The sequence below is a fragment of the Mytilus trossulus genome, unplaced genomic scaffold (assembly GCF_036588685.1).
Source record: "Mytilus trossulus isolate FHL-02 unplaced genomic scaffold, PNRI_Mtr1.1.1.hap1 h1tg000234l__unscaffolded, whole genome shotgun sequence".
Classification (NCBI taxonomy): domain Eukaryota; kingdom Metazoa; phylum Mollusca; class Bivalvia; order Mytilida; family Mytilidae; genus Mytilus; species Mytilus trossulus.
This window is the reverse complement of record NW_026963315.1, coordinates 3,133,120-3,159,633: the sequence shown is the minus strand read 5'-3', so window position 1 is coordinate 3,159,633 and position 26,514 is coordinate 3,133,120. Positions and strand designations below refer to the sequence as shown.

The 26,514-nt window shown below is 32.1% G+C and overlaps 1 protein-coding gene across 3 annotated transcripts; it reads right to left on the bottom strand.

Annotated features, from left to right (window-relative positions):
* Nucleotides 1-901: 901 nt before the first annotated feature.
* On the bottom strand, nucleotides 902-22,393 carry LOC134701280 (uncharacterized). 3 transcript variants are annotated; one of them, XM_063562408.1, is made up of 11 exons: nucleotides 22,297-22,393; nucleotides 19,319-19,410; nucleotides 17,816-17,874; nucleotides 16,616-16,770; nucleotides 10,160-11,695; nucleotides 9,430-9,571; nucleotides 7,575-7,648; nucleotides 6,245-6,402; nucleotides 5,199-5,392; nucleotides 3,891-4,025; nucleotides 902-2,037 (listed from the first exon to the last, which is right to left on the bottom strand). In XM_063562408.1, exons 2-11 carry the CDS (start codon nucleotides 19,370-19,372, stop codon nucleotides 1,032-1,034), a joined length of 3,513 nt encoding a protein of 1,170 aa, XP_063418478.1. In that variant the 5' UTR covers nucleotides 19,373-19,410; nucleotides 22,297-22,393; the 3' UTR covers nucleotides 902-1,031. The 3 variants fall into 3 exon arrangements, with proteins under 3 accessions (XP_063418478.1, XP_063418479.1, XP_063418480.1); XM_063562409.1 differs by lacking the exon at nucleotides 22,297-22,393 and adding an exon at nucleotides 22,210-22,246; XM_063562410.1 differs by lacking the exon at nucleotides 22,297-22,393 and adding an exon at nucleotides 22,112-22,162.
* Nucleotides 22,394-26,514: the final 4,121 nt, after the last annotated feature.

Below are 26,514 nucleotides of genomic sequence, written 5' to 3'. Positions count from 1 at the left end.
TTTATGCCTACCATAATTAGCTTGATTGTCCTTTGTAACATTCATATAAGTTTAATAACTGGAGAAAAAAATTATCTGGTAGGCTTTTTTTTTTATCTTTTCTAATGGTCTGCTTGTATGGATAGACCTTTAAAGACACTTGTCCATCATCTGAAACTATATGTTAAAATCCATGCAGTATTATCTTATTGTTCTTTTTCTATAGCAACTGTTGTAGTTTATATATTGGCATCAATATAAAATAAGGAGATGTCACATGGTATGATTGCCAAGGAGACAACTATCCACTAGAGCCCAAATGATGTGGATACACGTAATTACAGGTCACCGTAAGGTTCTTTTCTTTCTATTTTTATGTCTCATTGACATACATATATATCTAGCATCTTAATTGACAATTCTCCAACATCTTTTTGTGAGCATCTGGCCATTGTTAGTTTTGTATTTTTTTTAATTTAAGTCCATTTATATGTTTTGGAATTTAGTATGACTTCCATTTTCACTGAACTAGTACACATTTTTATCTAGGGGCTGGCAGAGGCCCACTTACAAGTGTGGGATTGTCTCCCTGCATTTAAGCCCCATTGGTGGCCTTCAGCTGTTATCTGCTATCTGGTCAAGTTGTTGTCTCTTTGACATATTCCTCATTTCCATTCTCAATTTTATAATGTATTTGGTTCATAAATGCAGATCTAAGTTGTGACTTCATTCATTCATATAAAGTTTATTTAATATTGAAAGCCGAATGATTATCTATGACCTTAAGTAAATTGTATATAAGAATACTAAAGAAAATGTTTAATTTCAAGGGTTACTGCAAGTGTCTATAAAACTATCAAATATGTAACCCTGATTGGTCTCTGACTATGTTAATTGAACAGCAATTATAACGAAAAACATATAACTTCACTAGTATATCTATTTTCAAAACTATATAAATATTCCACATAATTATATATATAAATATTACCAAAAATCTCATAATAAATAACTTAATTAAACATGTTAAATATTGATTCACAAAACCAAAATCATGACAGCATGCTCTTAGTTTTCTGCAATGCTAGCTGCAATTTGAGAATATTTGCATCAAGAGCAGCAATGCCCCTTCTAAAAGATGTATCGTTAACAGTTGTAGCTGTCGAGGTAGACGTTCTTTCTGACACACTTGATATATTATCGTCAGTAATAGCACTTAATGAGTTATCTAGCGCAGTTCCGTGATACAAATTGTCTTGCGGAGAAAGAGCAGATGGATTATTTCTACTACTACTTCGAACAGGAGAAGTAAATTCTTTTGGCAGTGATGCAATTGGTGCTGATGTCCATTTACTATTTGAATGTTCATAATGATTTGGTTGGCTGTATGAGCGCTGATGTAGACGTTTTCTATAAGTATCACTGCTGTTTGGTTGACTCTGAGGATACTTTCTAAAATAGTCTGTAACACTATAGCGAGAAGCTTCAGATTGATTACAGCTTTGTTGAACATTTGACGCTAAATAATTTTCCTCTTGAAAATCGTCACTATCATGCCTATATGAAGTTTTAGAGAAATCAAAAGCAACCTTAGGATTTCTTGAATTAGCTGGAGACAAAGATCGATTTAAATTTCTTCTGTTTTTTCCTACATCCTCATTTCTTAGTGAAGTTTGCTTTGCAAAAGTCTGCTTTTTTGGTTCAGGTGATTTATGTTTTCCGCTAATATTTCTCTCCCTTAATGGAACTCTTTTACTTGGAGGTGATAAACTATGTCTTCTTCTTCCAGGAGATTGTTTTCTTCTCTGCCCATGATTTACAACATTTAATTCAACTTCAGTGTCTGAATTGCTAGTTTTGAAGTCTTCATTATGATGAGCGTCATAGGTAAACATTTTACCACGGCTGCCACCATGAGGCTGTTTTTGGTCATGTGTTGCCAATGCCTGCTTTGTTAGTCTTGGAGTTGGTTTCGGTGGTTCCTTTGTGACTAAATACAGGCTCTGATGAGTATTTGTGTACTGTTGCCGATTAGGAGGTTGTTTTCCATGTGTAAAGCTGAAGAAAATAAACAAAAACATTTAAGATTATAAATTGAAAGAATATTTATTTTTTCTATATATGTATTTTTGTTTTCTGAACAATAAAACATTCTTTTTTTTTCCAAACAGGACTATATGTGCATAGGACATCATTTACTGCTTGTTTTGTCTTAACCACTGGCAAAAGTAATTCTGGGTAATTATTAAGTGGTATATATCTGCAAGTTCAGTCGTCCTGTTTTGATTTAAAAATATGGAAAATCTCCTTTATTTTATCTCACAAAATATGGCATCAAATGTAAGACAATATTTACATTATCTTCTTTTTTTTTCTGTTTAAAATGTCTGATTTTTTTTTTTATATTAATAATGGTTATTTTCCATTTTTATTGAATTTACAGGGCACAATGTGGCCAACCATGTATTTTATCCTTTTAACACGACAATATATAAGTGTCTTTAATTATGATTCAGAGCTATGTTTCAGCTTTGAAGACACCTTTATGTTCAGATTAGTCTAAATTTTGTAATATACAGTAGACTCCACCTAATCGGATATCGGTTAAACGAATATATCGGCTATTGTAATATTATTTCAAAACACCAAACCATTCCCTATACATTTCAGTCAAAATACATCGGATAATCGAATATCGGTTATTAGAATATATCGGCTAATTGGATAGGAATATTCATGAAAAATGTGTGAAAACCATGTACAATCGAATATTTTGAAATAATTTCATATTTTTCTTCACAGGAAATGAAGCCCGAAGTTGCGCCATTACGAAGTTCAAGAAAGCTTCAGTACAGAAATGTTTCATTTTATTAATAAAAACAATCTTTTATAGACAAATAAAACATATTTTTCTTGTTGTCTTGTTTATTTTATGAATCTGATATTATATTTTGCCTAAGATGTGTTTGTTATGTGTTTATCCAAATGTGATCGTTATCATTTACTTCACAAACAAAGACACGACAGAAATGATAAACTGTGCGCGATGTTCATCAATATTTATCAAATATGAATGAAATGTACCTCTTTCTCAACAATTTATTAAAATATATATAGAAGTCTCGTGTAAAAATAAGGAATCGTGTGTCAATAGCATATCCCAGGTGAAATAGAATTATGTAACTTGTACACATGTACGCCATTTTCCTAATTTACATAATATTCAGCCTTTTATTTTAAACCACGACAGATTAGATAGAAAAGCAAATAAATTTTACTCATCTTGATGTCCAATTTTATAATCATAAAAATAGTTGTATTACTTGAAATTGGAAATGTGTTTCATAAATAAAAAACTGTAGAAAATTAGATCCGAGTTCGATTATCGTTTAGAGTACTCGAAGCTATTAATAGATTTACCTGTGGCCTACTTCCGAGAATTCATAGTTATTTTTATATTTTACCTGTGGCCTACTTCCGAGAATTCATAGTTATTTTTAACTTTTACGTGTTTTAACACACAAATGAAACAAATCACGCAAAAACAATAAGTCTCATTATTTAAGAGGTACATATTTTATTCAGATAATCAACACATAATTAAAAAATCAATAGACTGACAGATAAACAAAATACATTATAATCAACTGATCGATCTTTTAGCGACTCAATCAACCGAATATTATCCGATCTTGTACCTGAAAAAAACATTAAATTAGTTACAATTTTCCATTAATAAAACAGCTTTAGTAGCTATTGGTATCTTAGGATTGTGTCTGTCAATTTTGAAAAAAAAACTTGGAGGAATATACGTTCACCGGCTAATTGAATATATTGGACAATCGAATATTTTAAGCTGACATTTTGGGTATCCCATTGGCCGGAGTCTACTGTACTACCTTAAAACATACCTTGCAACACTATCTTCACCAAGGACTTTTATCAATTTCTGTAAACTAAAGCTGTTGTTTGATACAAAACTCTTATCTCCTACTTTACTCTCTTCTAACTCCTGGATCAGTGAAGCCACACAATCTTTTACTTCACTGTAATAAAAACAAAGGCTACTGGTCATGCAGAAATACAATTTACAAACTTGCAAAAAAAAATTACAGACTTGTAAATAATTCTGGATTTTTTATTATTTCTGTAGGGAATTCTTGAGTGTTAAAAAGTGACTTTGTCATTTTAAATTTGTAAAAATATAAACTTCATATAGGCTTATGTGCAAACCATGAAACCATGAAATATATTACCCACAAAAATGTAATATATTCAGGAAAACAAGTCAATAAATTTATGTACGAACTTTTATGTTGCGTATATATAAATATTTTAGATTTGTTTGGGACAGGGCTGATCATCAGAAAAAAACTTGCTCTCCAGCATTCAAAACAACCACGCTACAAACATATTAACAAAAAGATCCATTAAATGAAACAATCCTGAAGGAAAATAAAATTTCCACATCTTACTATCTTGTCAGCTTCCTGCATTTTATTTATAGTCTTAAAATTGCTCTGATGTAAGACCAGGAACAAAACCATATTTTTGCAGTATTTCAATCAAGCATGCTATCAAGAGACCCATGAAGGGATTCAATGCCCATGAAACATTAGAAAAATAGCCAGATCTTACTTGACAACTTTCCACATCTTACTAGCTTGTCAACTTCCTGCATTTTGTCTTAAAATTGCTCTGATGTAGGCCAGACACAAAGCCATGTTTTTGCAGTATTTCAATCAATATAAAAAAGAAGATGTAGTTTGATTTCCAATGAGACAACTCTCCACAAGAGACCAGAAATTAACAACTATAGGTCACTGTACGACCTTGAGCAAAGTCTATATACCCCATAGTCAGCTATAAAAGGCTCCGAAATGACAATGTAAAACAATCAAACAAGAAAACTTACGGCCTTATTTATGTACAAAAAATGAATGAAAAACAAATATGTAACACATTAACAAAGCATGCTATCAAGAGACCAATGCAGTGATTCAATGCCCTCGAAACATTCCCAATCGAGAAATGGCCACATCTTACTTGACAACTTTTACATCTTATTAGCTTGTTGACTTCCTGTATTTTGTTTAGTCTTAAAATTGCTCTGGTTTAGGGCCAGAAACAAAACCATGTTTTTGAAGTTTTTGAATCAAGCGTGCTATCAAGAGACCCAGGAGGGGATTCAATGCCCATGAAAAATGGCAACATCTTACTTGACAACTTCCTGCATTTTGCAGATTTCTGTATCTCTCTGTTGAACTGTGATTTGTAGAATATGATTTTCCTGTTCCAGACTCTCATGTTTCATCTGAATACCATCTGTCTGACGTTGTAACTCTTCAATCTCATGTCGGAACCGCTGGGTATCTGATAAACATTCCTGTTTGACCTTCAACTCATCTGTTTCCTAAAAACAAACAAGGTTCAAAACACTACATATTACATTTGTTTTTTACATTAAATCAACGATGAATCTCATTTTCTAATAGAATGTCCAGAGTTTAAACACTTGCAAGTATACTTTTAAAATATACATATTAAAAAATTCTAGATACAGAAAGCATGCTACTGTGGATTCACTATTATTTGTTGGATACCCATTTTTTTGGTGTTTCATGAAGAAATCTTATGTCAACGGAAATGCAAGTTTTCAGCAATCCACAAAAATTGATAACCACGAAAACAAATGAATCCACAGTATTTACTTTAATGGGTCATCAATAAGTGACCTTCATTAGGTGTTAAACCTATGTTTACCAAATCTTATTTGTTTTTATACATAAAATGTTTTAAAGAACAGCTGCCTACAATTGAAGATTTGATGGTAGCAAATAGTTAAACAGGCAAGGCTTGTCCATAAATATGAACCATGAATAATGTGCTTGTTTCTAACCCCGCCACATTATTTCTGTATGTGCATGTCCCAAGTCAGGAGCCTGTAATTCAGTGGTTGTCTTTTGTTAATGTGTTACATATTTGTTTTTCGTTCATTTTTTTATATAATTCTCGTTTGAATTGTTTTACATCGTTTTATCGGGGCCTTTTATAGCTGACTATGCGGTATGGGATTTGCTCATTGTTGAAGGTGGTACGTGACCTATAGTTGTTAATGTCTGTGTCATTTTGGTCTCTTGTGGACAGTTGTATCATAGGCAATCATACCACATCTTCTTTTTTATATATATTGTAGCAATTGAAATTTAAAATAAATTTCACCCCCTGCTAAAAGTTATAATGTTGGACAGAAAAACATCTTTACCTTTTCACTGAGAGCAGCCAGAAGTTTATTTCTTTCTATCTTCATTCTCATTATCTGTGAGTGTAAATCCTTTAGTTCCAAGGCTAGCTTTACTTTGGTCTCCTTCTCATCTTTAACCTGTTTCTGTAAAGCTGTATTACTGGCTTGAAGGTGTATCACTGAAAAAGAAAGAACCTCTCATAGTAAGAACTTCATTAGTGAAATCCTCCAAAATTTATTGAAAAGTAGTTAAATGTTTCAAATATGATGGGTCTGTGACGTGTGTAGAGCGAAATAGGCAAATTTTAATAGAGCAACCTCACATAAACCCATTCCTACAAAATAAAGATACTTATAGAATAGAGAATAGAAACAGGGAATGTATCATTGAGACAAAGAGCAGAAAACAGTCCAAGGTGCCCATGGGTCCTCAACCCCACTTTCAATTGAAATGACATTATTCTGAAATTCAAATCCCTTCAAAGATTTAACTAAATTACTTTCTAATTTGAGAAGAAAATCAAAAAGTTTTACAACGAATAATAGAATATCTTTAAGCAAAATATTCCTGTATTACTGTAAATACGGAGAGTAAAATTGCTACTTTCCTCATTTTTCCAATGACTGAACTGATCTTAAATAAATGGAAATGTGTCTATGGGACACAAATGATGCGACAGCTTGCATATCATGTAAAGTTATAAAGGAACATAACTGAAGAACAGTAAAAGTGACGGTACCCAAATTTGAACTTGATCTGAGTTTTGTGTAAAAGTTTCATAAAATTTGGTTGAGGCAAACTTAAGTTGAAGAATGGAAATGAAAAATCCAGCTATTGTTTCATTTGTAAAGGGGCATAACTTTAGAACAATAAATGTGACCCTACCCAAATTCAAACTGTGTTTGTGGTAATAATCATTGTTTATAGGTTTCATGACATTAGGTTGCGGTAAACTTAAGTTGAAGAACGGAAACAAATATAGCATTTTTTTCATTAGTAAAGGAGCATAACTCTAGAAAGGTTAAAGTGACGCCACTAAAATTTAAACTTGATCTGTGTTTAGTTGTAATTATCATTGTGTATAAGTTTTATAACATTTGGTTGAGGCAAACTAAAATAACAGAACAGAAAACAACTTTGGGATGTATCGACGTATGTATGATTGTACAGACGGAAGGGTAAACTTAATGCCCCCTCTGCTACAACAGGGGCATACAAAGATGTATTTTTAAAAATCTAATGTGTATCAAAAGATACAATTGAATATCCATTTCCCCTATAACTTTGTCAATTTTTTTAACTATGATAAGTTCAGATCTATTTTCTAGTTTATCATTTCTCCTAATTTACCATCAAAATCTAAGGCAGCTTTTTCTTTCACAACTTCTTTTTCTTTAACTTTTTGGTTTACAAGTCTAAGTTGTCTGAAAATATATAAAAAAAACACATAATTGTTAGCATATATAATAACCGGAAACATTACAGCAGGAAAAATTTTATATATTAAAAAATGTCACTGTTTTGCAAACATCATTTAGTCAAATAATTGACAATTTACAGTGAATTGAGCAACAAAAGATGCTGTTCAAAATGTTACATAGAATGATCTATTTTAAATTATTAGTTCTTTGTGTGTTGAAACATCTTTCTACCTCAAAAATTGAAAATTTGAATATTCAAGTGTCAGAAAATGTAAGCTTTCACTATTTTATTCTAGAATAGCTAATTAACTACCAAGAAATTATACAAGTGTACTGGAATAGAAGAAATTTTCCTACACATATGAAATATTGTGGCTGCAGCATTCAATTTTAAAACGAAATTAATTTAACAATAAAACTAGAGATTTTAACCATGTAGAAGTTTTGTCATCCAAGTACCCTGCTTAAAAGGAGAGGCTCTTGAGAGCCTGTGTCGCTCACCTTGGTCTATGTGCATATTAAACAATGGACATTGATAAATTCATGACAAAATTGTGTTTTGGTGATGGTGATGTGTTTGTAGATCTTACTTTACTGAACATTCTTGCTGCTACAAGTATCTCTATTTATAATGAACTTTGCCCAGTAATTACAGTGGAAAATATATCCTAAAAGTTTACAAAAATTTATAAAAATTATTAGCAATTGACTATACAGGAAAATAACTCCTTAAGGAGACTCGCGGGTATAAGATTTTCAGAAAAAAATTAAACTTTTGTTTTTCATTTCAAATTTAATAAATTACATTTAGTAGTTGTTACTTTATCTTAGGGTACAAAAATCATTCCAAAAAATCTTTTCGTGTTGGCCACAGGTGACTTTTAAAATGTACATATCATTGGAAAAGCTTTTAATTATCTCCCTTTGGTGCAAAAATGCAATTTTTTGGCATTAAAATTGAAATATCTTTTTTAACTCATCAGTGACCCATATTTTTTATTGTTGTTTTTCCAATAAGCTGTTCATAAACTAAATAATTGTAAAATTTAAGCGATTCCTGTAATTAGGTTCTTTTTTTATTTCGATATTACTGATTTTTCTCCTATTAGTTCAACAGAAAAAAAGAACATTAACAAAAATGTTGGCTTCTTTCGAAGGCAGATTGTGAGCGTAAATGAACGTGACCCCATTTTTTTATTTCATTTTTCTATTAGATAGAAAATAAAGTTCATTTATAGAAAAATAAGGCGAAATCCTATATTAAATAAAAAAATGGATTTAGACCTGCGAGCCCCCTGAAGGGGTCAATTGACCAGGGTTTCCGCTGGCGGTCGCCACTTTCGCAATTTGCGAAAAAATAATAATTGTTGCGATTAAATTCGTCATTGGCGAAAGAATTTGGCGAAAGAAATATATATAACGATTTATTTTCAGCCATCTTGTTTATTTACTTTTTTCGGGTTTCTCTGACTTTTCCGATCAGACAATACTCGGAATCCTTGAACTCGTTAAGATTTTGACAGAAAATCAATAATCAGCTGATTGCATTCTTAGCTATCGACATCAAAGGACTAATTAATAAAGGTGTTGATTGTATGATATGCATAATGATATAGTTAAATGGCTTTTGTCACATGTCAAAACTAGAGGCTCTAAAGAGCCTGTGTCGCTCACCTTGGTCTATGTGAATATTAAACAAAGGACGCAGATGGATTCATGACAACTGAAAGGTCAGGTGAGCTAAAAAAGGAGAAGATCGCCTTCCAACAAGACATGAAACTTACCGCCTTAACTGACAATTCTCATTCCTTAGTGGTTGTAAACACAGATCAATTTCTGCCATTAAATTAAATTTACTACTCAGTGTTGGGATGGTTTCTATGGTTTTCTCAACTTCCTTAACTAGCCTCGATACTTCAACATCCTCTGAAAAAAAATAATCCAAGTCATTGAAAACAACATGAAATACACAATAGTTGATTTAGTCAAAATACATAGATAAAATATATACAGAGAGATATTCTAAAGTGATTTACAAATTACAATCACTAAAACATGTAAGTATTCACCATTATTCACTAAAAAATCACCCCCATTGCCCAATAGTGAAACTTAATTGTTCTGTAGATGAACAGACTTAAGCAATCTAATAAAGTTTTTTACAATTTTGAATAAAAAATAGATGTGCTGTTTTAAGATTATAAAATTTTATTGCTTTCCTATGTAGTCTTTACAATTTATCAGACTTGTAATTCTTCAACCCATTGTTGTATGACATCAGATGAGTAAAATTTTCCTAGGTTGTCAATTATTTCTGCCTTGCTATTCAGTATGGGGTTTGCTCATTGTTGAAGGCCATATCATCACCCATATGGTAACCTATAGTTGTTAACTTTTACATATGGTCTTTGATGAAATAGTTATCTCATTGGCAATCATATCATATCTTCTAATTTTTAGATCATATTCAAAGCTAAACTTATATCAGTCTAAATATATTTCATTAAAACTTACTGCCAATCTTTCCACATTCCTTTAACTCTCCCAATAGGTATCTCAACTTTTTCAGACCAGCATCCATTTTAACTTTACTCCATGGATTGGCAATATTGGCATGAGTTGTTTCCCCTGGTATGTCAACAGCTTCCTGTTGTTTATTTGCATTTACTTCTGGTTGGCAAGTTGTTGTGGAAACTGAAGCATTGTTTACACTATGTAAATTAGAATTTGGCAAGACTGAGACTGGAATGAGCTGAAACGAAGAGTTATTACCCATTACACCTCCTTGAGAAGTCTGAAGAAGAAACATTTGCCCTTGACCCTGAGAACTATGTCCACTTATATTTTGACCTACTAGATTCCTGTTACCCAACTGGTTACTAACATTCTGTCTGAGGTCACTTATATTTCTCACATTGTCAGAATTCAAACTTGTACTCTGTCCTTGGAAAAAATTGCCAACCATATTTGAATCTTGTTTAATGCCTACTGAACTATTTGGAACATCCTTTTTCTCTCCTGAATTCTCTTTTGACTGGTTTCCATCTGAATTTTTATTGCTTGATATATTATGAACACTTTCTGTGTTTACGGAGGACTCTGTTCTTGGTGTCATGGTAGCAGAAGTTGTCCGCTGACTGAGGGGTGTAATTGTTTGATGCGGTGAATTTGTCCCAGTTATGGATGACAGAGTTTCTTGTGTCAATCCAACTGAAGAGGTCTTCCTCACTCCTGGAGGAACCGATGGTCCATTGTCCCTCTCTGGAATTTGGAAAGCATCAGTTGCTAAATAACTGCCTCCTAAATCATTCTGGACAGGGCTTGGTGTTTTCCTTTTTACTTGTCTTGATTGTTCATTTGTATATTGTGTTTGACCTTGACCCTGCACATTGGCAGGTCTGATTTGGAACAGTCCATTTTGTAACTGGAAAACAGGGGTGCCAGGAGGTACAACATTACCACCTGTTCCCCCTTGAGGCCATGGCAACACAACATAATCAGTTCCACTGGAATTGATGCTTTGTTGTCTGGAGATTAAGTGTGAAATTTCTTTGGCACCAGAACTGCCAGATGAGTTTCCTTTCGATTCATTGTTGTCTTTTGGGTTTTTAGCATTTACAGAAAATCCTGTTGATTCCCTTGGTATATATGCCTGATAAGTTTGAATATCACTATCACGTCTAGCCCAATTCTGAATATCAACATTCGTATAAGTATTTAATGTAGGTATAAATCCTGAACTTGAAGTATTTACTACTTCCGCTGTGTTACCTTGGTGACCAACAGCAGTAAATTGACCATAGCTACCAAATGGTATGTTTATGCTTGTTGCACTTGGAGGCAAATTGAATCCCTGTTGACTTTGATAAATTAAGGGAACATTTGGTCTATTTGTAGCTGTTTCCTTGGTTATTGGCCCAGAGCTATCTCTTTCGGGAACAGTCTGGTAAATGTTGCCTTGTTCTGTCAGGAAAGTTGCTTTTTCTGGGTCAGGCGTAGAAGAGGATAATCTTAGATTGAAAGGGGCGTTTGTATCAGACTGGACAGATTCTGAAATTAAACAAAAAAATATATAATGCCCATTGGATAACGGTAATACATGAATAAAATGGCATAAATCTTAAAATGTGTATTTTTTTTTAAATCAATGTATCAGTCATAAATGAGAGTCAACATCTCCTTAGGTTTATATCTGTAAATGTAAGGATGACTGATACCTGAAGTGTATATATACACAGTACATTAGTAAATCATTTATATGAAAAGTTACTGCATGGCTTTTCACTACACCAATCTTAAATTTCTCACTCCTGAAAAATTATAGCAAATCCTATCATAGTTTTCCACAGATTCACCTGCAAGTTACCTGTCCATTTAAACTTTTGTAAGTTCTATTGTCCCATCTAACAAATACAATAGGTATTCTTCTCTGTATAGTTTATTCAATGGTATGGGACCTTTAAATTTCTTGCAAGAAAAATCTATCACTCACTGATTAATTTACCTGAACAAAAAATTGAACTGTCAAGGATGGAAATACATGTACAAATAAGTAGTTATAAAACTGCATGCGATGTTGTATTTATTCAATCAATAACACATTTTCAATTTGTTTGATATAAACACTGATTTAAAAAAAAAAAAAAGTTTGATTTCTGATCAAATTTCAACAATTTACCTATTAAAATTTGCTATTTCTTGGTCTGCTCACAATTGAAAACTTGAAATGATAATGTTTAAATAATTATTAAGGTCTTCATAACTGAAGAACCACGAAAAACATGACGATTCTTTGAAACATAAATGCATGCAGTAGTTAAAAAAATCAGAAATAAACTTTTCATAATTAAATCAGTGCTTATATTGAACAGATTGAAAATATATTATTGATATTGAATAAATACTGTATCACATGCAGGTTATGTGATTTTATACATGTATTTCAATCAACAAAGAAGATATTTTTTTGGTCAGGCAAATAAATCAATGAGTGATAGATTTCTCCTAGAAGAAATTTAAATGTCCAAGTGAATAAACTATACTGAGAACAATACCTGTTGTATTGATTCAATGGGACAGGTAAACTTGCAAAAGTTTAAATACCTTTGTCAAAAGCAGACGACTCTGTGGAAAACTTTCATTTGGTTCGCTATAACACTTAAAGCTTTTCAGATGTTTGCTTCAACCTTTAATGGGATATTGAACATGTATGTGTATACAAGACATTCTACAGAACTATTGTTTCAATATGATTAAACTGCAAGGCATTTTATAGGGCTGTAATTGATTCAATATGATTAATATTTCTCATTCAATTCTCAATATTTTACATATGTTAGTCTCTGGTATTGCTTACCAACTCTTACTAGTAGATATTTGTCTGTCTCATTGGCAATAACACTCCATCTTCTTATTCTCATTTCATAATAAAAATTATATACGTACTGCAAAGAGCACAGCACATACATTTGTAACAATGTTAATGAGAATCAAATTAATTCCCAATTGCATCAATAAAGTAATAAAATGCCCTACTACAAAAATGAAAAATTTCAAAATTAACTCATCAAAATACTTGGAGAAAAGGATATATGCCAGGCAGGATCAATTAATTTTTCTCTGAGCCTCTTAATTTTAGCTAAAATTACCCATAGTGGCTATGTATATCATTGCATGGGCCCCTAAATGTCTCCAGCATACAAAAGTATTAAAGTCACACAAAACAAAGGTAAAAATTCAAAAGTGCAAAACATAAAAACAATCTTATGTGTGTAGTGTATACAGTCATACTTGTGATTTGTGGTAGTAGCAGTACTGCCAGTACATGTGAAAGAAAGATTATTTAAGATAGATAGTGATAACACAATTTAATTTTACACAGATATACAGGATCATAGTTATTGTTAGTTATAATGATCTGGTTTACCAATGGCTGAACAGAGAACGTCCAATTCTTGAGAAATAACTGTAAAGAAGTATAAACAATTACTTTCAACTTGAAGGTTTATGGCAGATAAACTCGAGTGTGTACATAAAACAATCATTGACGGTGACTTACATTTACTTGGTGCACCATAAACATGATAAAATCAATATATCCTTTGAAAAAAAAAACAACGAACTTGTAATATTTAAATAATTCTTTTGACTGCCTTCATCTTGATATAACATAGAGAATTGGGGAACCTTATGAAATTTGATAGCCATATCATAAAGCATTCATATACCATGTATACTGTGTCTGCATTTTGGACCACTTTGAAAATCATTTTTTTATGATTCAGGAAGTGCTGCATACAAATTATCAAAATATAAATTACTTGTTTTTATTTATTTAGGCCAACACAGAAATACTTACGTAATTTTACTTGTATTATGTCATGTTTGTAAATTTTTTTAGCAATAATAAAAACATTGCAGATTTTTCTAAATTTACAGTATACATATTAATATTTTATTTATAACAATAGCAGTCAATAATTAAACTGTCAATTGTTCTTGAACAATTGAGAGGTCTTTCCTTTTGTAATGTAAAATACATGTTCCAACAGACGTAGAATGTAATGAAAAGGTCAAGGTCAACCTTAAAAAGCTCGAAAACACACTTAAAATCCTTTAAATAAGGTTAAAAACAATAAATTCGCTATTTGGGACATGACCTTGACCTTTGACCTTTGTCAAGGTCATTAGTCCCCAATGCCATTACTGAAGACCCCAAGAGTCTATGACCTTTGGTTATATAGTAAAAGCTGATTTTGTCTTTTCAGAAACCTTAAACAGGGGTTATACCCCTTATAGAAAGGTCAAATCTCTTTGGTCAAAATGTAACAAAGTTGCGCTGTAATGACCCAAACATTTTCCACTATTTAAAACTTCTCTAAGTATAATGGTTTTTGAGATTATCCCATAACAAGGTGTTAGGTCAAAGGTCAAGGTCAACATACAAATTTGACCTTGAGGTATTTTTCAAAGATACATGAATTGATGATGATTGGTGAAGATCCTAGGTGTTTACGACTTACGGTTTCTGAGTTTTGGTGGCCAACCGACACCGGTTAATTTTCAAAGGGGCATTACCCTACCAAAGAGTCGTTGAATCTTTTCGATCCAAATGTAACGAAGAACCGGGGTCTGGTCCTGAACAAATTTCATCCTTTGTTTTTTTTCTACCTATTACGGTTACGGTGTTGGAACGATAACAAGGTTTTTGTGTTTCGGAGGGATTACTCCGAACCGACAAAATATTTCGACTCACAGGGTGAGTTCAGGATAGGTATTCATGACACCGATACAAAGTGTGAATATGAAAGCGACACGTCTTACAGTTAACGCGGATAAATTTGTCAAAGTTTGGCGGAAGAATAATAATAAACAGAAGAAATACAGTAAGGTCTTTCCCTTTTGTAAAAGGAAAGACCTTAATAATGATAACTGCAAATATTCAATAGAAGTTGAAAAAAATTTCATAAAATACTTCAATTATTTTTAAAAATCTGTATTAAATCTAAAATCTAGCCACTGTGCAGTTGAAAATATCAACAATTTCAAACAAAATGTAAAATAGCAAAACAAACCATGTGCAAAAAGCAATACAGCACAAAATTAAACTGTCAATTGTTCTTGAACAATTGAGAGGTCTTTCCTTTTGTAATGTAAAATACATGTTCAAATAGACGTAGAATGTATTGAAAAGCTTTAAAACACACTGAAAAACCTTTAAATAAGGTTAAAAACACCAAATTCGCTATATGGGACATGACCTTGACCTTTGACCTTTTGACCTTTGTCAAGGTCATTAGTCCCCAATGTCATTGCCGAAGACCCCATGGGTCTAGGACCTTTGGTTATATAGTAAAAGATGATTTTGTCTTTCCAGAAACCTAAAACAGGTGTTATGCCCCTTAAAAAAAGGTCAAATCTCTTCGGTCAAAATGTAACAAAGTTGTGCCGTAATGACCCAAACATTTTCCACTATTTAAAACTTCTGTAAGTATAATGGTTTCTGAGATTATCCCATAACAAGGTGTTAGGTCAAAGGTCAAGGTCAACATACAAATTTGACCTTGAGGTATTTTTCAAAGATACATAAATTGATGATGATTGGTGAAGATCCTAGGTGTCTACGACTTACGGTTTCTGAGTTTTGGTGGTCAACCGACACCGGTTAATTTTCATAGGGGCATAACCCTACCAATGAGTCGTTGAATCTTTTCGATCCAAATGTAACGAAGAACCGGAGTCTGGTCCTGAACAAATTTCACCCTTAGTTATTTTTCTACCTATTATGGTTACGGTGTTGGAACGATAACAAGGTTTTTTGGTTACGGAGGGATTACTCCGAACCGACAAAATATTTCGACTAACAGGGTGAGTTCCAGATAGGTATTCATGACACCGATACAAAGTGTGAACATGAAAGCGACACGTCTTACGGTTAAGGCTGCTAACTTCGTCAAAGTTTGGCGGAAGAATAATAATAATAATAAACAGAAGAAATACAGTAAGGTCTTTCCCTTTTGTAAAAGGAAAGACCTTAACAAGCAATGTATGCCAGTGAAAAAAGGCTTCTGAATACAACTCAAACAGACCCAAACAAGCAAGACAAAACAAACAGACCCAGATCGTAGGCAGAAGGTAAAACAACAGTAAGTCTATTAGAATGAGAGGAATGATCTGTTTGCTGACTGTCATCAGAAGAGGCTAATTTATCTAAAAAACGTTGGACATGACTTCCTGTCACTGAAAATAATAATAAATAATGATGTAAAAAAGTTTTCTTTAAACTAAATTTCGAGAGAAATACTTAAGATTACTGAAAACCAACTTTTAGGAAATATTTTTACCTACGGTCATATACAACAAATTATTCTGATTTGCAAATGTATTTTTTTTGCAGAGAAATTCCAAGTTGGACAAAGTGGTGTAAATGTTCTTATTAATAAATGGTGTATATCACATACAAACTAGTACCTTTTCTTCTTTCTTTCAGTCTGGCCAATAGTTCACTACACGTATCGAAATCTCCATTTACTGAATTGTCTGATGGTGCAGAGTATAACGAATATCCAGCTGACACAATAGGTGCTGGCTTAACTTTTGTCTTTTCCTTCGCAGCAGATTTTGGCCTTCAAAGAAATTTATGATCATACAGGTAGTTCAAAAGAAACATTGTACGAGGTTTAATATTATATCGTGATAGTTAAATAGGTTCAAAAAAAATTTTTGGATTTCTTAACATCTATTTGTATTTAAATTCATTTGAAAAAAAAAAAATAGTTTCAAGAAGCAGACTGGATACTCTGAGCAATTGATTTCACCAGAATACTATTAAATTTTATACATTTCTCAAATTTGTATGACAATTAGTTTAACTCCTTATTCATGTTGTTCTAGTTACAAACAATAAACATGATAAAAGTACATTTGAGCTTCCATTTATTTTCTTATTTCTTCAGTCAGTTGTGAATCAGGTACTGCTTCCTTATTCTAGCATACCTTACCTCTCAGCTTCCAGCTGCTATAATTTAGAGAACTGATGCTAGTCTTTTTTTATGTTTTTGCCAACACTGTGGTAAATGCTTTGGCTCATCCTAAGATGCCTTCTAATTTCTTACTTTTTGCCATAAAATACATGTGCCATGTTTGTCAGGGGATATAGTTGGTTCATGTCAGTTATATAAAAAAGAAGATGTGGTATGATTGCCGATGAGACAACTGTCCACAAGAGACCAAATTGACACAGACATTAACAACTATTGGCCACCGTAGGGCCTTCAACAATGAGTAAAGCCCATACCACATAGTCAGCTATAAAAGGCCCAATAAGACAATGTAAAACAATTCAAATGAGAAACATACATATTTCTTTTAGTAAATTGTTTTGTTGTAAATTAGGCCGTTAAATTTCTTTATTGAAATGTTTTATATTTTTCATTTCAAGGCTTTTATAGCCAACTATATGGTAGCGGTTTCTCTGATTGTTGAAGACCATAGAGTTGCCTGAAATTGCTTACATCCACTTCATTTGACTTAGATGAATAAATGTCTTATTGGCAATCATATCACATCTTATAATATTTTTAGTAATTGTTTTTTTATACTGATAGCTACACCAAACATTTATGTTTAACAATTTTTTTTAGACCTTTATCCTTGTAACTCTAAATATACCTTTTTACTGGTGCTCCTTTTATTCTGGATTTCACTGCAACTGTCTTCTGCTTGGTTGCCTTAAATTGGAAAATATTATGTCAAATATTATTTTTTTAATTTGACCTGTCAAATCCAAATTAAGTTTGGACTTGTAACTAAAAATAAATATGTTTTTTTTTTTTTAAAGTTGCTTTTCTTTGCTTTATGTATGGACCAGATACATTAAGTTCTTTCCAGTTGATTTCTATAGTTTGATCTAATGTTGTTTCCAAAACTAAGAGTACACAAACATCTTATCAGGGCCTTTTACAGCTGACTATGCGGTATGGGCTTTGCTCATTGTTGAAGGCTGTACGGTGACCTATAGTTGTTAATGTCTGTGTCATTTTGGTCTTAGGGGGATAGTTGTCTCATTGGCAATCATACCATATCTTCTTTTTTATAAACTCATCATTTTTTTGTCCTTGTAGTACACAGTTGTCTTGTCTTGTCAATTAATTTATTAGCTTATAAGTAATAATAACTGTTAAAATTGGTGTTTTTTTATATATTGTTTCTTGTTTTGTAATCCTTTTATAAGTTTACTGTGTTAGAAGGCTGTTTCCTGCAGTGACCTGAAGTTGCTTACATCAACTTCCTCTAATCTTTATTTCAATTCGCCGTTTCAGAATCTAATGCATCCTGGGTAATATTTTCAAAAGCGTACACCAAAGCATTTTGATGGGTTTAAAGCGTTATAAACAATGGAAATTTAACCAATGATGTAACATTATTTTCACTTTCGGGTACAAACAATGAAATTACCCATGATGCTTTAGATTCTGAAACGGCCAATTGTGTAATATTTTTTTTAAATATAAAGTGAATTATTCTTCAGTAAATATTTTTAAGGTGTATACAAGTTTGTTAAGTTTCAAAACATGGCAGAAAAAAAACAACACTGACCATACCATCATATCTTGAAGTTACCATCACCCTGAGTTAGGAATGGTAGATCTTTCATTTCTGGGTGTCTGGTAATTTGAGAAATCTCTAACTTTTGGTTAGAATAATGGTAAATGACAGTTATTTCCCCTTAATTGCTAATTTCAAGTACATTTCAACCAAATATATCTTAAAATACCGGAACAGGAAAAGAAATGAATGTTATATTCATGCAGCTTTATATATTCTGAGTGGGTTTTTATTTGTCATGTTCTCACCGCTGTCTGATTCTAAGGTAGACTGGTAATCACAGTGTAAACCAAATCATACACATAACATTATACTGTCTTGATATCACCTGCATACTGTGGATTCATTAATATTCGTTGGATACCAGTTTTCGTGGATTTCGTGGGAATAGGGGAACCACAAATTTAAATGTTAAACGAAATACAAAATTTCAATAGGAATGTATGCAAACTTTTCTTAAACAACGTATTAAATATCCACAAAAATGCAAGTTTTCCGCAATCCACGAAAATTGGTACCCATGAAAATAAATGAATCCACAGTATATGTATAACCAGTAACAAATACCTTAGATTTAACTGGATTGGATTGTGAATCCTTCTTTTTGTTCATCATGTTCATGACTTCTTGTCTTAATAATACTGTTCAACAAATTTAATCTGCAATGAAAATTAAACGTTGCATAAAAAGGATTAGAAATATTGACTCTGACCTACTTAAAACTACATGTTGTATTTCTATTCCATATTTTAAATATTCTACTGTTCAAAAGCAACAAATTAAAACAAACACAAGAACATTGTTGAATGCCAACTGCATGGAAAAGTTTGAACAGGTCATAGAATGGCCATGACATGCAAGGAGGGTTTTCAGGTTAAAGACTTGGAGTTGTACAGTGAGGGAGGGTAGGAGGGGTCCTGATCCCTAAATCCTGAGCTTAAAAACATGTATTTCCGGGCTTAAAAAACACGAAATCCTGAGGTCCTGAAATTCGAAAAAAAGAATTCCCAGATCACGGAAGGGTCAATCCCGAAATCCTGGGCTTAAAAACAACTAATCCCGGAGTCCCGATAAAGGTCCTATCCCCCTCTACAGTAGTACTTGATAACTCCTTCGCCTGAATAATTTACAGAAACTGATCTTATCAAGTGATCTGTTATAAAAGGTCTTATCTAAAAAATGTACCTACCAGTCAGACTCAGTTATTAAAGGAATGCAAATTGTTATGTCAGACACTTGGGAATTACTGGGAAGCTTGCGCAGAACCCTTATTACATGCTCTGGTCATTATTTTCTGACAAAAAGTTAAAACACATTGAACCTCAGCGCTATATATGATTTATGTCTGAGCAAATGTTTTGGAATGATATCGAGAAGCTGTGATAACACCCTTTAGTTATTACAGGCATATTTTTTCTGTAATAACATAGGTGTACGTACTATGCAAAATTGGCTAACTATGAACTGTTATATCTTTCTATAGTTAAGTATACATCATGTACATAAAGACAATAGCAATATCGATAGAACTTGAATAATTTTAACTGAACTTGTGATGTAAATTGTCCCTTTGAAACATGTAACATATATATATGTTATCACAGTTCTTTTATATTTTAGTCCACAATAACAAATGCAAGTTATTTTTCTGTAATAACCCTATAGAGTTATATCCTTGACTGCCTAGCAATGTAAATGAACATGGAAACTTCTTTCGGTAAACAATTCAGTAAAATATTTGTCAAAGTTAGCTGTAAAATCAGATAATAATTGCTTTATTTCTATTTATTTTAACACAGCAAAAGCGTGAAAAACTGACTTGACATGGTCAGTTAACATGGTAAATGTCATTTTCTCGACAATTCAGAAGTACATATTGGCTTATTTCGGTGTGTCAGGTAAATACGATCAATCAAGATGTTTTAAAAATTTGATTGGACACATCAAATGGAGTTATATATTTCAACACTTTTGGCACTATTTTATATGGTTGACTTCTTAAATCTATGGTCATGATGCTGAAATTTTTTTAGGAAGCTGTTTCCTTCATATTATATTGTTGCTGTTACAATACCAATCTTACCAAGTCTGTAAGCAGATATTGTGATTTTTTTTTATACATCATTGCACTTGATAGATCAGTTATTGGAAGTAAAGATGCAAAATATCATTTTCAAAATAATTATTTTTGATTTGCTTTTAATTAAAAAAAAAATTAATTAATATTCTAATATGTATTTGCATTAAATTAATGTGAAAAGGTGATAAATAAGGGGGAGTAACTCATTTTGTTGATATACAAAAATTATGTATGACCTAAAGCTAAGATAATTGGGTATTAATTAACAATGTCTTTAAACAACATGTATTCTTCAGTATTGAAGCCTTGTTGACCTTAAAGAAGAAGAAGAGAAGAAGAAGACACCAAAGCTGCCAGGAGAAGCCATACACTTAAGGGGTTACCTAATTTGACAGTTTGCACAGGAGCTGAACTTCCCGTTCATGAAAGAATTACGAATTTACCAGTATTTCAAAGGCAGAAATTGCAGATTTTTACGCGATTAAAACAGCAGGGCGCCTTAAGGACGACAGAATAAAGGCACAGGCTTCAATAAAAACTTAGTAGCTAGGGCACTGCAACATCAATGGAATTTAACAACAGTACTCCATACATTTTGAATAATGCAACCAATACACCTTATCGCTATTTAGTCCATTCCTGGAAAAACAGTCATTTATACAACTTCCTGTTTAGGTCACGCAGGCCGAAAATGGAGGTCATCAGCAGTGAGCTGAGGGAGGGAAAACTTTAGAAAGTGATCATCAAGAAACTTTGATATAGTTTGATCCACTTTTTTCGAAATTAAAATTGAAGTAAAAAAATATTTTGTTTGAAGTATTTACGGTAGTTTAAACAGGTCTCATTAAAAAGTATCATGCGTGATGAATTGTTTAAACAGGGTCCAAGATAGCTTCGACTGGATGAAAAAGTTGTGTAATTTTAGAACTTATCCGGAATGGAATAAATAGCGATTAGGTGCATTCTATCATTTGACAAAAAAAAAAAAAAAAATAAGTGTCTCAATCCGAATCTTAAGTGAACCAGCACATACCCTTTTAAAGCACAGAGAGAAAAGTATGTTGAGCAAAATGCACGAAAGAGAAAATCAGCACATTGAGATAATTTGTACCAACAGGCCTGAGGAACAAAAATAAAAATTATCTGGGTTCATCAGGTTTGGTTTTGTCATGTTTGTCAAGTATGTGTTAATAATCTAATGTCATTGACATTGACAGTAATAAAGAAGAAGTACAAAGAAAAATACGATTGACTTATAACACTAGGTATCGACAACTGACATGGTATACTATTATAGTGTTCAGGGTTACATGCAGCCTGTTACATGTGAAAACTACCAGGTTGAAAATATTTTTCGTGCTTGGACCTGTTTATTTACACTTGCAATGGAATCTTCAACAAGTATCACTAATTTTAAACATGATGAACAACTTTTAAGAAATATTTCGTAATTCAGTTTTCATACATTAAAACCCAAAAGGTTTAAAGAAGATGTATTTCGTCTTTTGGATACTTCATGCTTTGAAAATTCTGCGAAGCCTATTTGCTCAAAATAAAGCGTCAACTGCTGTTTCCGGTTATCTAAAAAAAAATAGTTCACATCCAGTTTCTTTTGAAATTTTGATTATTGAAATACATTTTTATTTTAATTTTAGTTTTCAGTGATCATATTACAAACAGTTGTTGACATTTAGACAGAATTTACTTCTAAGACTAAAAATACATCAACTATGTATTACTACGCACATGGTCTCGCTAATTACGACAAAAGGAAATATAGCAACAAGAAGCGTCACCATGGGCAAGAAGCGAAAAATATTGGCGAAAATAAGAAAAATATTTGACAAGAAAGTTTATTTACAAATAAGCAATAGATTTATAAATGAAATAAATCATCGGATTATACTAAATATCCATAAATAATAGAGAAAAATAGCAATTAAAAATTATATATTTTTTTAAATGACCCCCCCTTTTTATCACTGAAACATTCAGGTAAATACCTCAGTTTTGTTTTTATTTAACAATGTCAACATTTGGACCTTTTATCCAGTTTATGACAGACAAAATCTGTAAGGGATCATATGACAGCTTAATTTAGTGGTAGGTAAAACAGATTATCAATTTGATATAACACTTGAAACTACATGATAATTTGATTTGACTTTGACAAATTATCAATTTGATATAACAAATTAACAATATAAAAATTATCAATTTGATACAACAAATTGTAAATTTCTCTACCAATAGTATGGTTTTATCATAATAGTGATACTTTTAAAGATTGCGTTGACGTCCAATCACATATATATTCAAAACTCAATTAACAGTTTTCATTTTTAGATGATCCAACCTCCTTCCCTTTCCCTTTATTCGAGACAGTTTTGGGGACTTTTTCCTTAATTTCGTAAATGGGAGTTTGTGTTTTAGAAAGAACAAATTTAAGGGAGAAAAGAGGGGCTTAATTGGCATTATCACTGAACTAGTATATATTTGTTTAGGGGCCAGCTGAAGGACGCCTCCGGGTGCGGGAATTTCTCGCTACATTGAAGACCTGTTGGTGACCTTCTGCTGTTGTTTTTTATTTGGTCGGGTTGTTGTCTCTTTGACACATTCCCCATTTCCATTCTCAAATTTATTGATCAATTTATATTGCATATTTTTAATTCAAAACGAAATGAAAAGTTCTATTAAGTTATTGGTGTTTTTAGGATCATAGGAACATGCAAGGGAGAAAAATGCTTCGCCTTCTTAAAAAATGTGCAAGGGTTTCGCGGAACCCAGTGTCTCGCCTACTTTTGCTGTTAATCGCGGCAGGCTCAACAAAAACGATGAAAAGAAATAATAAAAATATTCATCTCAATATAATCTTTTGATTGTAAGAAGCTTCTGTCCAAGTTTGGTAAAAATCCAGGATAGTTTATAAATCTAATAAATGTTTTAAAAACTTTAACTGCAGACTGTATGTAATGTTAACAGGAAGAAAGTCCATTTATCAGTAAAATACGAAAAAACAGGTAATTTTTTTTAACGAAATTTCTTTTTAGATACTAGCTTTTGATCATAAACAAGCTTTTGTCTAAGTTTGGTACACATCCAGGATGGTTTAAGAAAGTTATTAGAATTTCAAAAACTTTAACCACAGAGTGAATATATTGTTTCCTGGCAGAAAAAAAATTAAGTCTATTTATAAATAATATATGGAAAAACAGGATTTTTTTTCACAAAATTTACTTCTTGATACTATCTTAATATGATAATAAACCAGCTTCTGTCCAAGTTTGGTACCAAAAAAATCCATTTTTAGACGGTGACGTTCCATTGTCACCATCTTACGGTGTTTATATATCTCAACTTGTACGATTCGCTCGTGTATGTAACAATGTTTTAGATTTTAACGAGAGAAACTTATGTATTACTGAAAAAATATTACACCAGGGTTTTCGATATCACAAACTAGTCAAAACATTTACTACATTTTATCATCGGTATAAGGACATCATTTGTAAATATAGCTCAACATGCAGACTTCTTATACGTTCAGGTATTTCACATCCAATTTTTTATGGAAATATTTTTTATAAAGCACTAAAATGTCAGTATTCACCTTAGAAACTAACAAAACCTTTAAATAGACTTATCAAGAAGGGATATAGTGACGATACTGTTGTCAGGTCATTAAAGATTGCTCGTTTTGGCGTTAATATTGATTCACTTATAGGGTCTTTGCATCGGAACTAAACACATTTATTCAAAAACCAGTTGTTGACATGGCACGGGTTATGTTCTTCTCATATATGTTATGATGGTAGAATACTAAATCCCTAACGGGAAGGATTGTTCCTGATATTCATATGAGGAAATCATAATCTTTCAATCAGTTTAATTGAAGTCTGGAGCTGGCATGTCAGTTAACTGCTAGTAGTCTGTTGTTATTTATGTATTATTGTCATTTTGTTTATTTTCTTTGGTTACATCTTTTGACATCAGACTCGGACTTCTCTTGAATTAAATTTTAAATGTGCGTATTGTTATGCGTTTACTTTAATACATTGGCTAGAGGTATAGGGGGAAGGTTGAGATCTCATAAACATGTTTAACCCCGCCGCATTTTTACGCCTGTCCCAAGTCAGGAGCCTCTGGCGTTTGTTAGTCTTGTATTTTTTTTTTATTTTTTTTTTTCTTGTGTACAATTTGGAAATTAGTATGGCGTTCATTATCACTGAACTAGTATATATTTGTTTAGGGGCCAGCTGAAGGACGCCTCCGGGTGCGGGAATTTCTCGCTACATTGAAGACCTGTTGGTGACCTTAATTCTGCTGGTTTTTTTTTTCTTTTGCTAGATTTTGAATGATTGAGGAATTTTACTTTCTCTTGAACACATGAAACTGTATAAACTGGACAGCTTTTAAAATAACGTTGTATAATACAGTAGGTTAAGGATTTCAGATCATGATCAATGCAAAACACATTAATTTTAGGTCTATATCTCTAAACAGTTTTAGGGTTTCACTTATTCATCCTTTATGTCAAACAGAGAAGGGTGAAAACCCCAACTTATCCATTTATAAGTAATTTGACATAGATTCAGATTCAATAGTTTATTAAAGTCTCACCACTTGTATAACAATATACATGCCAAAATATGTATAAAACATTGCGTATAGCATGACATATTGGATAACATATCAGATTTCCTTTTTTTTTGTTATATCAAAATAATAAATTGTTATATTACTTAATCATAGTCTGCTTTATCAAATTGTTAATCTGTTATATCAAGTCAAATTGTAAAAAGTCAATAAGCATGGCCCTAAAAGGCTTCTGTACAATTTGTTCTTAATATGAAATCAGAGCAAAGAATTTTGATGTAAATATTTTGCTTAGTTATGGATGCTGTGATTAGTTATACAACGTGGGTAGAGCTTTTCTCGTCTAGTCGTTGCGGCGGAGATTGTGCGTAGTTGGAATATGTCCTGATTATGCATTAATGTACGGCAGTAATATTTGCCAATTTACATGCAATAAGCAGCCATTACTATATAGTAATCAATCATTTTAATCTAGATTGACGGTGTAAGGATGTTTTAGTCTCGTTAGAATGTTCAGCAACAAGAGTTGTTGATTGTTGCAGTGTTTTTGCTGGATTACTTATATTGCTATACTTTTATATATCGTTCTTGACTGAAATCTGGGACTACTTTACTAACTCAGCTGAAATTCTTTATTTTTCGCTGAACATTGGAATAATTAGAATAACTATTTATTTCCATATTTCGTTACACTTTTAACCTTGTTTATATATGACCCTCTCTTTTCAACCTACCATCCAGTATAACAATCCAATGTTAGCTTTCTTGGACATCATACAAACTATACACTATGTAACATATACACAAGTAAACAGATACAGCCATTTGTCATATATCTCATAATTTAATATTTTGTTTAAACAATTCATCATGAAGATGACGAATGTCTTTTAATTTAGAACTGTTATTTATATAACTTTACCGTTTTATCATTATTTTTCATAACCCAATTTTTATCGGAAATCGTTAAGAACATGAATCATTGTTTCGATAGTTACTCAGAATCCAAGATAGCAATGAGCAAGGGTAATAGAAATCAGTAAAGGAGGGTGTGGATGGGGTTTTACAGAATACAGAAATATGGGAG